Source organism: Poecilia latipinna, unplaced genomic scaffold (assembly GCF_001443285.1).
Source record: "Poecilia latipinna isolate Pla-1442-1.1 unplaced genomic scaffold, P_latipinna-1.0 Scaffold2957, whole genome shotgun sequence".
In the NCBI taxonomy this organism is placed as follows: domain Eukaryota; kingdom Metazoa; phylum Chordata; class Actinopteri; order Cyprinodontiformes; family Poeciliidae; genus Poecilia; species Poecilia latipinna.
The window spans coordinates 1-12,550 of NW_015115573.1; the positions used below are offsets into that span (position 1 = coordinate 1).

Here is a 12,550-nt window from a genome sequence, read left to right on the forward strand (position 1 = left end):
TCCCCACTGAGCCCCTCCCCCACTCCTGGACTCCCCACTGAGCCCCTCTCCCACCAGAAGCCACGCCCACCTGTCAAATTTGACGAAAGGGTGTACCTATTATCTCTGAGACTTTGCCAGACATTCCCAACAGACCATCAAAACACATTTGGGCCTGCCAGGTCTGACCGTCATCCTCCCCCACCACCGGAGCCAACTCACCACCTGGTAGTGGTCAGTGGATAGATCCGCCCCTCTCTTCACCCAAGTGTCCAAGACATACGGTCGCAGATCCAACAAAATGATGACAACGTTGATCATCGAACTGCGGCTTAGGGGTGTCCTGGTGCCAAGTGCACATATGGACGCCCTTATACCTGAACATGGTGTTCGTTAAGGACAATCCATGACAAGCACAGAAGTTCAACAACAGAACACCACAGAACCCTCCAGTACCCCCTCCAAGGTTTCCAAAAAGGATGGGTAATCTGAGTGCTCGGGTGGTTGCTAGCGCAAAAACTCGGTTTTGGGAGAAGTTCACAGAGGCCATGGAGAACCTTGGATCGGGCAGAGTAGTTCGAAGACCTCCTCAATCCCACCACCACATCTTCAACTGAGGAAGCGAAACCGGGAGACTTTGGATCAGGCTCTGCTGAGTTGACCATGGTGAGAGGCGCAGAGAAGGAGTGAGCATCCTTTTGCCTCCCATCTTTGTGCCTGTATGTTGGGATTCACTCCAGTAAAGAGGGTAGCTTCCTTCCACCTACTTGTAGGGGGTCGGGTTCTGACTGTTGTCTGTACTTATGTGATAGGCAGCAGTTCAGATTGGCCACCTTTTGTGTAGTTGTTGGAGGGGTGCTGGAGAGTGTCCCTCCTAGAGACTTCCTTGTTCTGCTGGGGGATTTCAATGCTCACATGGGAAATTACAGTGAGACCTGGAGGCTTGTGGTTGAGAGGATCGGCCACTCTGATCTAAACCTGAGTAGTGTACTGTTGTTGGACTTCTGTGCTCATCATAGATTGTCCATAATGTACACCTTGTTCAAGCATAAGGGTGTCCATATGTGCACGTAGCACCAGGACACCCTGGCCACATTTCTATGGTAGACTTTGTTGTTTTCCCATCTAATCTGTGGCTGCATGTCTTGGACTGTTGGGTGAAGACAGGGGCAGAGCTGTCCACTGACCATTCGGTCACTCCACTGACCATTCGTTCAGTGGACAGCTCTGCCCCTGTCTTCACCCAACAGTCCAAGACATGCAGCCACAGATTAAATGGGAAAACAACAAAGTCTGCCATAGAAATGCAGTGTCCTGCTGTTATGAACACATATGGATACCCTTATGCTTGAACAAGGTGTACATTATGGACAATCCATGATGAGCACAGAAGTCCAATAACAGTACACTACTCAGGTTTAGATCAGAGTGGCCGATCCTCTCTACCACAAGGCTCCAGGTCTCACTGTAATTGCTCATGTGAGCATTGCATTGAAATCCCCCAGTAGAACAAGGAAGTCTCTAGGAGGGACACTCTCCAGCACCCCTCCAACAACTACACAAAAGGTGGCCAATCTGAACTGCTGCCTATCACATAAGTACAGACAACAGTGAGAACCCGCCCCCCTACAAGTAGGTGAAAGGAAGCTACCCTCTTCACTGGATTGAATCCCAACATACAGGCACAAAGATGGGTGGCAAAAAGGATGCTTACTCCTTCTCTGCGCCTCTCACCATGGTCAACTCAGCAGAGCCTGATCCAAAGTCTCCCGGTTTTGCTTCCTCAGTGGAAAATATGATGGTGGGATTGAGGAGGTCTTCAAACTACTCTGCCCGATCCAAGGTTCTCCATGGCCTCTGTGAACTTCTCTCACACCCGAGTTTTTACCTTAGCGACCACCCAAGCTGCATGCCACTTAGACTGCCAATACCCCATTACCCATAAGCTGCTTCCAGGGTGTCCCAGGCCAAAAAGTTCTGATAGGTCTCCATCTTTGGCTTGATAGCATTTCTCCCTTCTGGTACCCACAAGCTGATTCTAGGGTTGTCCCCAAAACAGGCACTGGAAACCTTGTGGCCACAACTCCGATAAGCCACATTGACAATGGAGTTGGGGAATGACTCAGTGCGGGCCACTTTCTCCGAAATGTGTTTGATGTTCTTCCAGAGGTGAAATTTGAAGCTCTGTTTCACAGGTGACTCTGCCAGGATCCTCACAACACTTTTGTGCCTTTCTGGTTGGACTGGCATCCTTCCCCATCATCAAAGTCAACTTACAACCAGGGAGTGGTCAGTGGACAGCTCTGCCCCTGTCTTCACCCAAGAGTCCAATACATGCAGCCACATATTAGATGGGAAAACAACAAAGTCTACCATAGAACTGTGGCCAGGGTGTCCTGGTGCTACAAGCACATATGGACACTCTTATGCTTGAACAAGGTGTACGTTATGGACAATCCATGATGAGCACAGAAGTCCAATAACAGTACACTACTCAGGTTTAGATCAGAGTGGCCGATCCTCTCAACCACAAGGCTGCAGGTCTCACTGTAATTGTCCATGTGAGCATTGAAATCCTCCAGCAGAGTAAGGAAGTCTCTAGGAGGGACACTCTCCAGCACCCCTCCAACAACTCCAAAAAAGGTGGCCAATCTGAACTGTTGCTTGTCACATACAGTAAGTACAGACAACAGTCAGAACCCGTCCCCCTACAAGTAGGTGGAAGGAAGCTACCCTCTTCACTGGATTGAATCCCAACATACAGGCACAAAGATGGGAGGCAAAAAGTATGCTTACTCCTTCTCTGTGCCTTTCACCATGGTCAATTCAGCAGACCCTGATCCAAAGTCCCCAGGTTTCGTTTCCTCAGTGGAAGATGTGATGGTAGGATTGAGGAGGTCTTCGAACTACTCTGCCATGGCCTCTGTGAACTTCTCCCACACCCGAGATTTTGCCTTAGCGACCACCCGAGCTGCATGCCTCTTGGACTGCCAGTACTCATTAGCTGCTTCCAGGGTGTCATAGTCCACCCTTGAAGCACACCAAAACAGGCACTGGAAACCTTGTGGCCACAACTCCGATAAGCCGCATTGACAATGGAGTTGGGGAACAACTCTGTGCAGGCCATGTTCCATCCACTTCCTCCCAAATGTGTTTGAAGTTCTTCCAGAGGTGAAATCAGGTCATCAATGACCTCCTCAAACTTTTCTTCGCCATGAAAGAGAATAGTTATTTATTCCTCCTTGGTCGGAGTTTAGCCAACCTATTCCCTAGCTGGCGAAACCACTTGGAAACTTGTGACGTCACTTTTCTGGCATTTCTGCTGTCACAACGAACTTCCATAAAAGAAATATCCATTTCGTTTACATCCATGCTGTCTCTATGTTGTGGCACAGTTTGAATGTCACTTTTTGAGCTTTCTTCCGAAAAAGTTTCTACTGAAGTAGAACACACAGAAATTTTATCAAAATGTGACGAATACGTCGGAGGAGTTATGCTCAGAGACTGACTGGAAAAATCCCTCCTGTCAAAATTCTCTGAGAACTCAATGTCATCTTCTGCGTATTCTTCCTCAGAAGACCATATTTTTGGAAGAATATGCTCAGGATAGACTTCCAAATGTTCCACAACATTCTCAGCATGTGAGTTTTCAAAATGGACTATCTTCTTGGAAACGTCCATATCTTCAGCTTCCATGCCAGAAAAATGATCTGGGTAATTTTGCTTGCTGTCCCAGTTCGCGTCAACAGCCAGATCCATTTCTTCCAGGGGAACATCAACACTTCCACTATCGTCTGTGTCTGTGTCTGTGTCGCCAGAGTCAGTTTCCCAGAGGAGGTCCAACACATGATCAAAAAAATTGTTGCTATTCAAAGCAATAGTATCTTCAGGAGTCTTGACTATCAAATTTGTCAAGACCCCTGAAGTGGTACTGGCAACTTCTGTGGTAGCGTCCATGCTAATTTCCTCTTCAGAAACCGGTTCTTCCTCAGGTTCTTGAGGAATAAGTTGCAAGACCCCTGAAGTGATACTGGCAACATCTGAGGCAGCATCCATGCTGCTTTCCTCTTCAGAAACAGGCTGTTCCTCAGGTTCTTGAGGAATAAGCTCCTCAAAACCAAAGTATTTCCACCTCTTGCCTTCTTCGGATTGTTCATCAAAGCCATTCTCAAAACTCTCATCTGTGTCGGTGTCTTCTTCTTCTTCTTCTTCTTGTGCAATATTATGTCCAAATAATTTTCCAAGACCCTTTGTGGCCAGATAACCAAGGCCCCAACCAATAGTCAGAAACATTTTTGCTGAAATTGAAATCCTTTCTAAAATCGCTGATCCTGTTGTAAAAGTGCTGTAGCTCCAACGAAGTTGAAAAGCAAACTGAGAATTCTTGTATTCCAAATGATAATAATAATCTTTTGAACCTTTATGACATCATCGATGAGAAGATGGATGACATGATGATGTCAAACAACCTGTGTCAGGTTCTTGTTTGTTTAGTTGCTATGGAAACACAAGGCATTATGTGTAAGGTAAGACTACTGTCAATTAAAAATGCATGCGTAGACATCTACATTCGTGAATGCAAGTCAATAAATGTGCATAAATTTAAGTTTTGTATTTGTCCTGTTTTTCAACCCATACATACGTGTAAAAATCAAAGATTTTACCTATAAAAATACCCATAAACAAACAAATTAATGCAAGTGTTTTATAGAGTAAGTATTTTTCCAGAAGTTAGACACACATCAGCCACATTTAGAAACTGGCTCTAAGCATCTACTTGATCTATTTTGAACAGTGAGTGAGGAGGATCCCCTTAAACATATCATGTCTTGCCTTAATTGCTTGCTCTGTTCATAAGGAAAACATTTAACATCTAATAATTACATTACCATTATTATTTTATTTTATTTATTTTTTTTACATTTGAATTCAGGATGATGCACCAAGCAGATCATGAGCCAAAGAATTTTATGTTTAATAGATCTAGCATAAAATAATGGTGGAATTGAAGTTGTAAGCAACAGGGTTGAGATGGGATATTAGAGCTTCTCAAGCTCAATGGGAATAATTTGAAAATAGAACTGAGTCTAGTTTGCTAGTCACAGAAACACACTCCATTTGTAGTGACCTTTTAGTTGCCGGTTCCTCATTTGACCATTTTTTTTTATTTTTTATTTTTTTACCAGTTGTTTCTTTTGTGCAAATACTTAAGTTTATTTTGAGAGACAAGCTCTTCCAGCGGTTGCAGATGTAGAATAGCTTTCAGTGACATTAACTATTACTGCAAATGGCAATATTTTAAAATATTATTTAAACTCCCAACTCAGCATCCAAAATCCAGATGACAGCAGGGATACATAAACTAATCAGCTGTTTTCAATGTATCTGATGGAGACAGAGGGAATAAATTGGATATTTTCCTCACTGAAGATTTTCTCTTATGAATTTCATTTTACAAAGTATCAGGAAGACATGAATGGTTGAAATCCCAAATCAGCAAAGATCAGGTGTAAACACGGATTCTAAACGCTATGTGGTGATTTAAAAAAAAAATGGAGACTTCTTTTTGAACATGAATATGAACACCCAACTTCCTACAAAAGAAGTTTCCTCAACGTTCAGGTCATTTATACCCCCCTATTTTGGGCGGACAGAACCATAAAAATAAAGAAAAAATTAATTATAATCAGTCCCATGTTGTTTTGCCCTTTGTATCATATAATGGATAATGTTTAGAGGAACCCACGCTGTGTCACATATCCTATGCCAGACCTGTAGGCAGTATCCCAAATCTGTCTATACACAGGAAGTGTTTCATGCTTTTACCGTAAAAGCATGAAAGCTCCTGTCCTTCGAGGCAGTTTTACAGACGAGTTCTTGTATCTTTCAGGGTTCCTCATTTCAGTTCATGCATTTTCTTTCATATTCATCAATATCTGTCAGCTTAGGGAGGTGCACCTTGTTGAGATTTGTCAAGTATTATTTTAGGCACTCATTAAAATGTATTGCCCGTAACACTAAAGCTTCTATTCAAGTCTCAAATGTCTTCAAGGAGAAATTAATTCTGCCTTCCCTCTTTGCTGAGCCACATTGTGGACACCGAGTTGAATCTATTGATCCAAGATTTTTTATTTATTTATTTTTTTTCCTGAAGAACCTTGACGTCTAAGGTAGTGCACTGTTGGCAGGAGAGACGCACTTGTAAAATATAATTGACTTCTAATTGTGTTTCCAATGCTATGTCAAGGCGGCCCTTGGCCTAAATTGTCCAGTCTGTAGGCCATTTGGCAGCAAAACAGCACTTGGCAAGCCACATTACAGGTGAATGGCCATGGTCTAATAGGTTATCTGTGGAAAACACATTGCAGTCAATTAAAGAGTCCACTTCCTTCAGTTGTGATGGCCATTAGACAGGCCCACCACAACAAGTGACTCTTCAGTGGCTTTTACTCCACAGCTAGCCAATCCTTTTCAGTCACAGTGTCCTCGAGCTGCCCAGTCCCTCAAAGACATAGTTTTTTGTCTGGTTTTGTTGTCCGCTAAGCTTTTTTAAGGTGGCTTAGAGACACAGTGTTCACTCAGTGATTCTGCGTGACCCTGATGGACAAATAAAACCCTTTTAACAAGTGATTTTTTTTTTTTTTTTGCTCCCACTCATCCTTAAATATTCTTCCCTGCTGCATCACACAAAGGGAACACAGCTCTTACCTTCTTTTAGGAGGACATCATTTAGAAACATTACATTTGCACAATAAACCAGTTCATAACACAGTCCAACATGTATGTGCGTGCCGTGCTCACATACATGCACACACAAAATTATTCTTACACATAACAGGCAACATACTCTTACCTCATTTCCTATTTTGTACCTATTCCGATTTTACCCACAGAGGACATTTTGGCTGTCAGTATTTTAGTTTTACTGCAACGTGCAGCTTCCTGCAAGTTTGCTTTTATGATGCACATTTCCCCTTATTATCAAGCAGCTTGCACGCTGATCTGTGGGAGCTGAATCAGAAGGCATTTCATCAGCTCCTGAGGTGAGCCAGCTGCGTGTTAATATCCTGCTGAACAAGAAAGACCGACAGTTGGAAGAGTTCCTCAGCAGTAGCATTCATCAATTTTATTTGCTCTAACAAGCTTTCAGTAAATGCTGGTCTTTTGCAAAGGTTGTTTCTGCATCCCAATGTTTTACACAAACAAAAAAAAGAGGCAAATTGATAACAGGCCCTAATAATATCAGGTTTAAACCAGAAGTCTACACACGCTGAATAAAAAGACACTTGCAGATTTTTTAATTTTTAATTTAGTTTTTTACTGTCTGACAATAGGTCAGGTAAAAAGTTTCTTGTTTTATGTCGGTTATAATTACAACTATTTCTGTTTGCTAAATGTCACAAATTTGAGAGATGGAATATGTCAGATTTATTTATTAATTTCTTTAAAAAAAAATCTAAAGTTTACATACGTTTCCTCAGAGTTTGGTAGCATTGCCTGTTGCCTGTATGAAAAATGTTTTATGCCCATGAAGTTCTGGCCCGTTCTTGTCACATACTGGTGTAGCTGAGCCAGGTTTGCTAGTCGTCTTGCTCACACACAGCTTTCCAAATCTACCCACAAATTCTCCACAGGACTGAGACCAGGGCTTTTTGATGACCACTCCAAAATATCGATGTTTTGTTCTCAAGCTACTTTTAACCACTTTGGCTGTATGTTTAGGGGCACTGTTAACTTGGAAGACCAATCTGAAGCCCAAGCTTTAACTGGCTGGCTAATATCTTTAGATGTTGCTTCAATATTTCCACATTGAAATGTGGTCTTCTTTATGAAGTGCTCCAGTTCTTCCTGCAGTAAAACGGTCCCACAACAAGACGCTGTCACCCCCGTCCTTCACGGTTGGGATGGTGTTCACAATGTTCCCTACAAATACAGCGATGCTCGTCATGGCCAAACAGTTCTGCATCAGATCACAGGATATTTCTCCCAAAAAGGAGAAGGTTTTTGTCCCTGCATGCTTTGGCAAACTGCAATCTGCCATTTTAATTTTCTTTCAGAGTAATAACACCGTCTCACCAGCGTCAGCCAGCATCCTCACAAGATCTTTGGCTTTTGTTCGGAGTTAGATTAGCACATTTCGAACAAAATAAGTCTAGCGCCTTCCTGAGCAGTACGATGGTCGGATGTTCCCATCATGTCTAGACTCGCATATAATTGTTAGAACAAATTAATGCGTCACCTTCAAGCATCCGAAAATTCTTCCCCATGATGAGCTAAACACAAATATGTCTTCCTCATATTGACGGTTTGTTTTCAAATTCCCATCATATCAAACTGGAAGGAAGTGTGTCTAAGGTGGGCACCTTAAAATAAACCCTAAGGTGTGTCGCCAATTAACTCAAATGTGTCAGTTGGCCTATCAGGAGTTTCCAAAGCCGTGACTTCATCACTTAAACTTTTCATCATTGTTTGAAAAGAGGACAGTAATGAGAACCAGATGTACCAGATGATTACAGAGTAATCATCTAGTACATAAAGTTCTGATAAAAAATTAAAGTTGATCACCAAGGTACTAAAATTCAGATAAAGAACTTTTTGTGCAGGACTGTTACTAAGTAATCATCCAGTACACAAAGTTCTAATTAATGAGACATTAAAAATGCTTCATCATGGCATGACGAATAGAAATAAATGTGTTAATTCTAACTGACCAAATGCAAGAGATGTGTGGTCTGACGTAACTTCAGACACTGAGAAAGAAAGGTGTACACGTCTTTTTATTTGGTGTATGGAAATTTCTGGTATCAAGCACTTTTATCGTTATGTCAACCTTCCAGACCACTCGGGTGTTCTGGTTCGAAACTACTCTGGTTCCCAGAACCAGAACCAAACATGGAGAAGCTTTCAGTTTTTATGCTCCTCTAATCTGGAATAAACTTCCAGAAAACTGAGAAAATGCTGAAACGCTGAGTTCTTATAAATCAAGGCTAAGAACCCTCTTCTATAGGGTTGCTTACATTAACAAAAATAACTGGGTGTTCTGTGGTGGTCCAGGGGTTAAGCACAACCCATGTATGGAGGCCTTAGTTCTCAACATGGCTGTCACAGGTTCAATTCCTGGCTTGGTGACCTTTACCACACATCCTTCCCCATCTCTCATTACTGACTTTCCTGTCAAATAAAGGCCACTAGAGCCAATAAAACCTTAAAAAACTGGAATATTGAATAAATTCCCTTTTTTTCTGCAGCAACATTTGATCATATATGATCCAACACCTGAACATCTGGATTTCAAAGTGAAAAACAGAAAAAAAGTCACCTTAAAAAGAAGCACTGAACACAGCATCATTCTCAAGAGTTTTAATAATTTACTAAAAAAAGAGTGTAAAAGTAACAGATCACTTCCACTAAAGGTAATCTGTTTAATATTCAAAGTGATGACAGATGTAACAAATTTTTGCACTTGTCTGTACATGTGTGTACACTTACTTGGCAACTGGCTGGAATTCAATGACTTTCTGCACATTATGCATCTCAAAAAACTCACGGCGGGAAAAAAAAAAAACAATCATAAAAATGATATGAATTACTTTAAAATAAACCAACCATCATGAAATGTACAGCTCTGAAAAAAAATAGCAAAAATAACCCCCCCAAAAATCTGAAATGTGTATATACAAACATGCTTAGACTCTAACAAATAGCAGACCGAGGGAGGCGGAAGAAACTGAGCCTTTTCGATGGTTTGCTTGACATCATCTAGGAAAGCCAATGAAATAAATGGGTCACTCTTAAAATATCCGATCAATATGAACTATCAGCGAATTTTACTTCCTATTTCAAGTTTTGTCATTTATTTTTTTGGCTGAATATGAATACCTTATAAATATACAGCATACTGTATTTTCTGCATCAATTTAAGTTAAACTCATTAAATAAAAAAATGTCCGTAAGTTCAGAAAATAAAAAGAAAAAGGACAAAAATGCATCATAAGTGTGCGCACTTCCAAAGGGTCGGCTTTGCCCACCCCCGTCCCCATTGTTAAGTGCCTGTTTGCGAGAGGTAATATATATTTTTGTATTTACATTTATATATATTTATTTAGATTCATATATATCAAATTCTAAGACATGATATAATCTGTATAAATATGGCATTTTTACAATTGCATTAAATTGACATTTCATTTCGTATCCCATGACAATTAACAGTCACTTGGGGGGAAAAAAGGCTTTGTTTCTTTCTCTCATTGTTTTTAAATATTAAAAAATAAGTCTCAATTCTTTGTAAATGTATGCCTTACAATATAAATAACACATCTTTTTTTTGTCAAATAGTTTCCATTGCGTGTGTATCTGCAACACTTTAGAAAGTGAGGAAAAAAGTGGGGTCAAAACGCTCCCCCCTCCCCCAACACCCCTCAGGCAAAAATAAAGTTTCCGCGACCAGCTGCAAGTCCAGTGCAGAACCGTAGAACTTTGGAAACGCCGCCGACGAAACAAATCCATGTGTTTGTGTTGTCATGCAATCTGCTGGTTGCGCAGTGTGGAGTTACGTTGTCCTGCTCTTTCTTTCTGAATTCACAGCCAGAACTCCATTCCTTGGATGCTTTTTTTTTTTTTGGGGTGAGCGTATTAGGATCCATCCGTTTTGCTCTTTGCACGCCACCATCACAGAGTCACTACTGACCTAACTTCTCCACGTTTCAGCCCTGCCCATGAAATCCACATCTACTTCAAAGCAACAGAGGATCACTGGCGCCCTCTGGTGGTCATCAAGAGGCACACAAAAAAAACTGTAGACTCCCATTAGTCCACAAAGCTACAGTATGTTCAGAATGGCGTTGTACATCTGGACCAGGATGGCAAGATGGACAGGCAGGCAGGACTGACGGTCTTGTGTGGCAGGTGTGCATGTCAGCCAGGAGAGGGCGTTGTACTGTTCCAACACAAACCTGCAAGAGAAATATTCAGTTTTTTATCATTAGAAGTATATGAAATTCTGACAATGTTAAGGTTTATTTCATAGTTTAAAATCTAGACAGTGCTGGTTGGTCATATGTATTCACCTTAAGACGTCAGAGGTGGTCTTTGAGTCTAAGGGGTGAGGGGTCCGCTTGGTCTTATCAGACGGGATCTCATCTGACTGAGCTATCGAGATGTGGTGGTGGAGAGACGCCTAGAGGGAAGAAACAAACTGCAGTGTGAAATGCTGATTCAAATGTTTTCAAACATTTAAAATTGTTTTAATTTCCTGCATGTAGAGAAATAAAGCCAGAGCAACCGGGGAGAACCGGCGCACTCACAGGGAGACCATGTAAAAGCTCACACGTTACGATTTCACTACCTTAAGGAAGAGCGGACACTGGCTCTCAGCTTGTGGGCAGGACGCCCAGAACCAGTGAGGAAGTCCGTTTGCCTGAGCGGTGGAGACATAGTAGCCCAGAGCCAGCGGCTGCTGCTTCAGCTCCTCTGGAGGGTTGTCCCTGGACAGCAGGCGCTCTCCCTGGCTCTACAGACACAAAGCAGAACCAGAAAAATCAGGACCTTCATTCGGCTCTTCCGTGACTTATCCATTGGTGATGTCACGGCCTGCTTTTGTAAGCTTTTGCTATTAAACTGAGGGTTTATGTTTCTAACAAAACTACCACGAATTTTAATCTTTACAGTGCAGATGCAGAGGCTTTAAAATACACTCACTTGAATTTACGCAGTTTGTGTTTACAAATGTAGCAGGTGTGTATAAGGAAAATCTCCAAAACCTCCAGGGTAATTTTAATTGTGGTTTCCTCTGTGTGCATGTAATTGAACTATTGCTACACAAAATAAACAAGTCAACTTTGAAGATTTAAACTAATTCCAAATGACATTTTTAATCAATATATGCTCTAAGACAATGTAATACAGCCCATTAAAGAGTTAAAAAAAAAGCACATGAAAAGACTTCTAACTTATTTATTTTTAGTTGGCAATAATTTATGTTTTGTTTTTTTTTTTCTCTAGGGATCATGTACAATTTCTATTCACTTAAATGTTATTTGCATAACTGATCCCTGACTCACCCTGGTATGGTGAAAATGATGGCCTGATGGTGACCCAGGCGAGGGCACAGGAGAGGTGTTGGGCGGCGAGTGAAGAGATGTGATCAGCATCATGTCATGGCCGATATCGTTTTCCAGTTCATCAGGGAAGGGAAGATCAGGGAACATGTCATCTGAAGAAAGAAACAATGTCAGAATGTAAATCACTCTCTATAGGAGCTTAGATTAATCCCTGCTTCAGTCACATTTTACACGATTTACATCACTATATTTCATTACCATTATTGTCTTCAGTGGGGTAGGAGCTGGGAGCCAGCTGGGTGGTGGCAGAAGTTGGGAAGACTAAGATATGTGTGCAGGAAGCATCCTGAGGGGTGTTCAGCTGCGACGTCTGTAGGTTTAAAGCATTGCTGCGTCCAAACACAGAGCCCATGGTCACCGCATCTAGATGCAGAGAAAAAAAAGGAAATATGATAGTGATTTTTTTGTGCATATTTGCACAGTTAATAATTGCACAAGAGCAATGCCAC

At 41.6% G+C, this 12,550-nt stretch overlaps 1 protein-coding gene and 1 long non-coding RNA gene across 3 annotated transcripts in view; one reads left to right on the forward strand and one right to left on the reverse strand.

Annotated features, from left to right (window-relative positions):
* The first annotated feature begins 3,784 nt into the window (after nt 1-3,784).
* Nucleotides 3,785-4,585, forward strand: LOC106939706 (uncharacterized). The gene is made up of 2 exons (XR_001422897.1): nt 3,785-3,971; nt 4,071-4,585. It is a non-coding gene; the product is annotated as an uncharacterized LOC106939706 (long non-coding RNA).
* Nucleotides 4,586-9,324: 4,739 nt separating this feature from the next.
* The window catches only part of LOC106939705 (mediator complex subunit 13L), a 38,473-nt gene continuing 35,247 nt past the window's right edge, over nt 9,325-12,550 (reverse strand). For both annotated transcript variants that reach the window (XM_015022210.1, XM_015022209.1), the window contains exons 25-29: nt 12,300-12,464; nt 12,042-12,193; nt 11,327-11,491; nt 11,049-11,158; nt 9,325-10,934 (exon numbers count right to left, since the gene is read on the reverse strand). In XM_015022210.1, the coding sequence (XP_014877696.1) occupies nt 10,802-10,934; nt 11,049-11,158; nt 11,327-11,491; nt 12,042-12,193; nt 12,300-12,464 (725 nt within the window). In that variant the 3' untranslated portion in view covers nt 9,325-10,801. The remainder of the gene's footprint in view (nt 10,935-11,048; nt 11,159-11,326; nt 11,492-12,041; nt 12,194-12,299; nt 12,465-12,550) is intronic.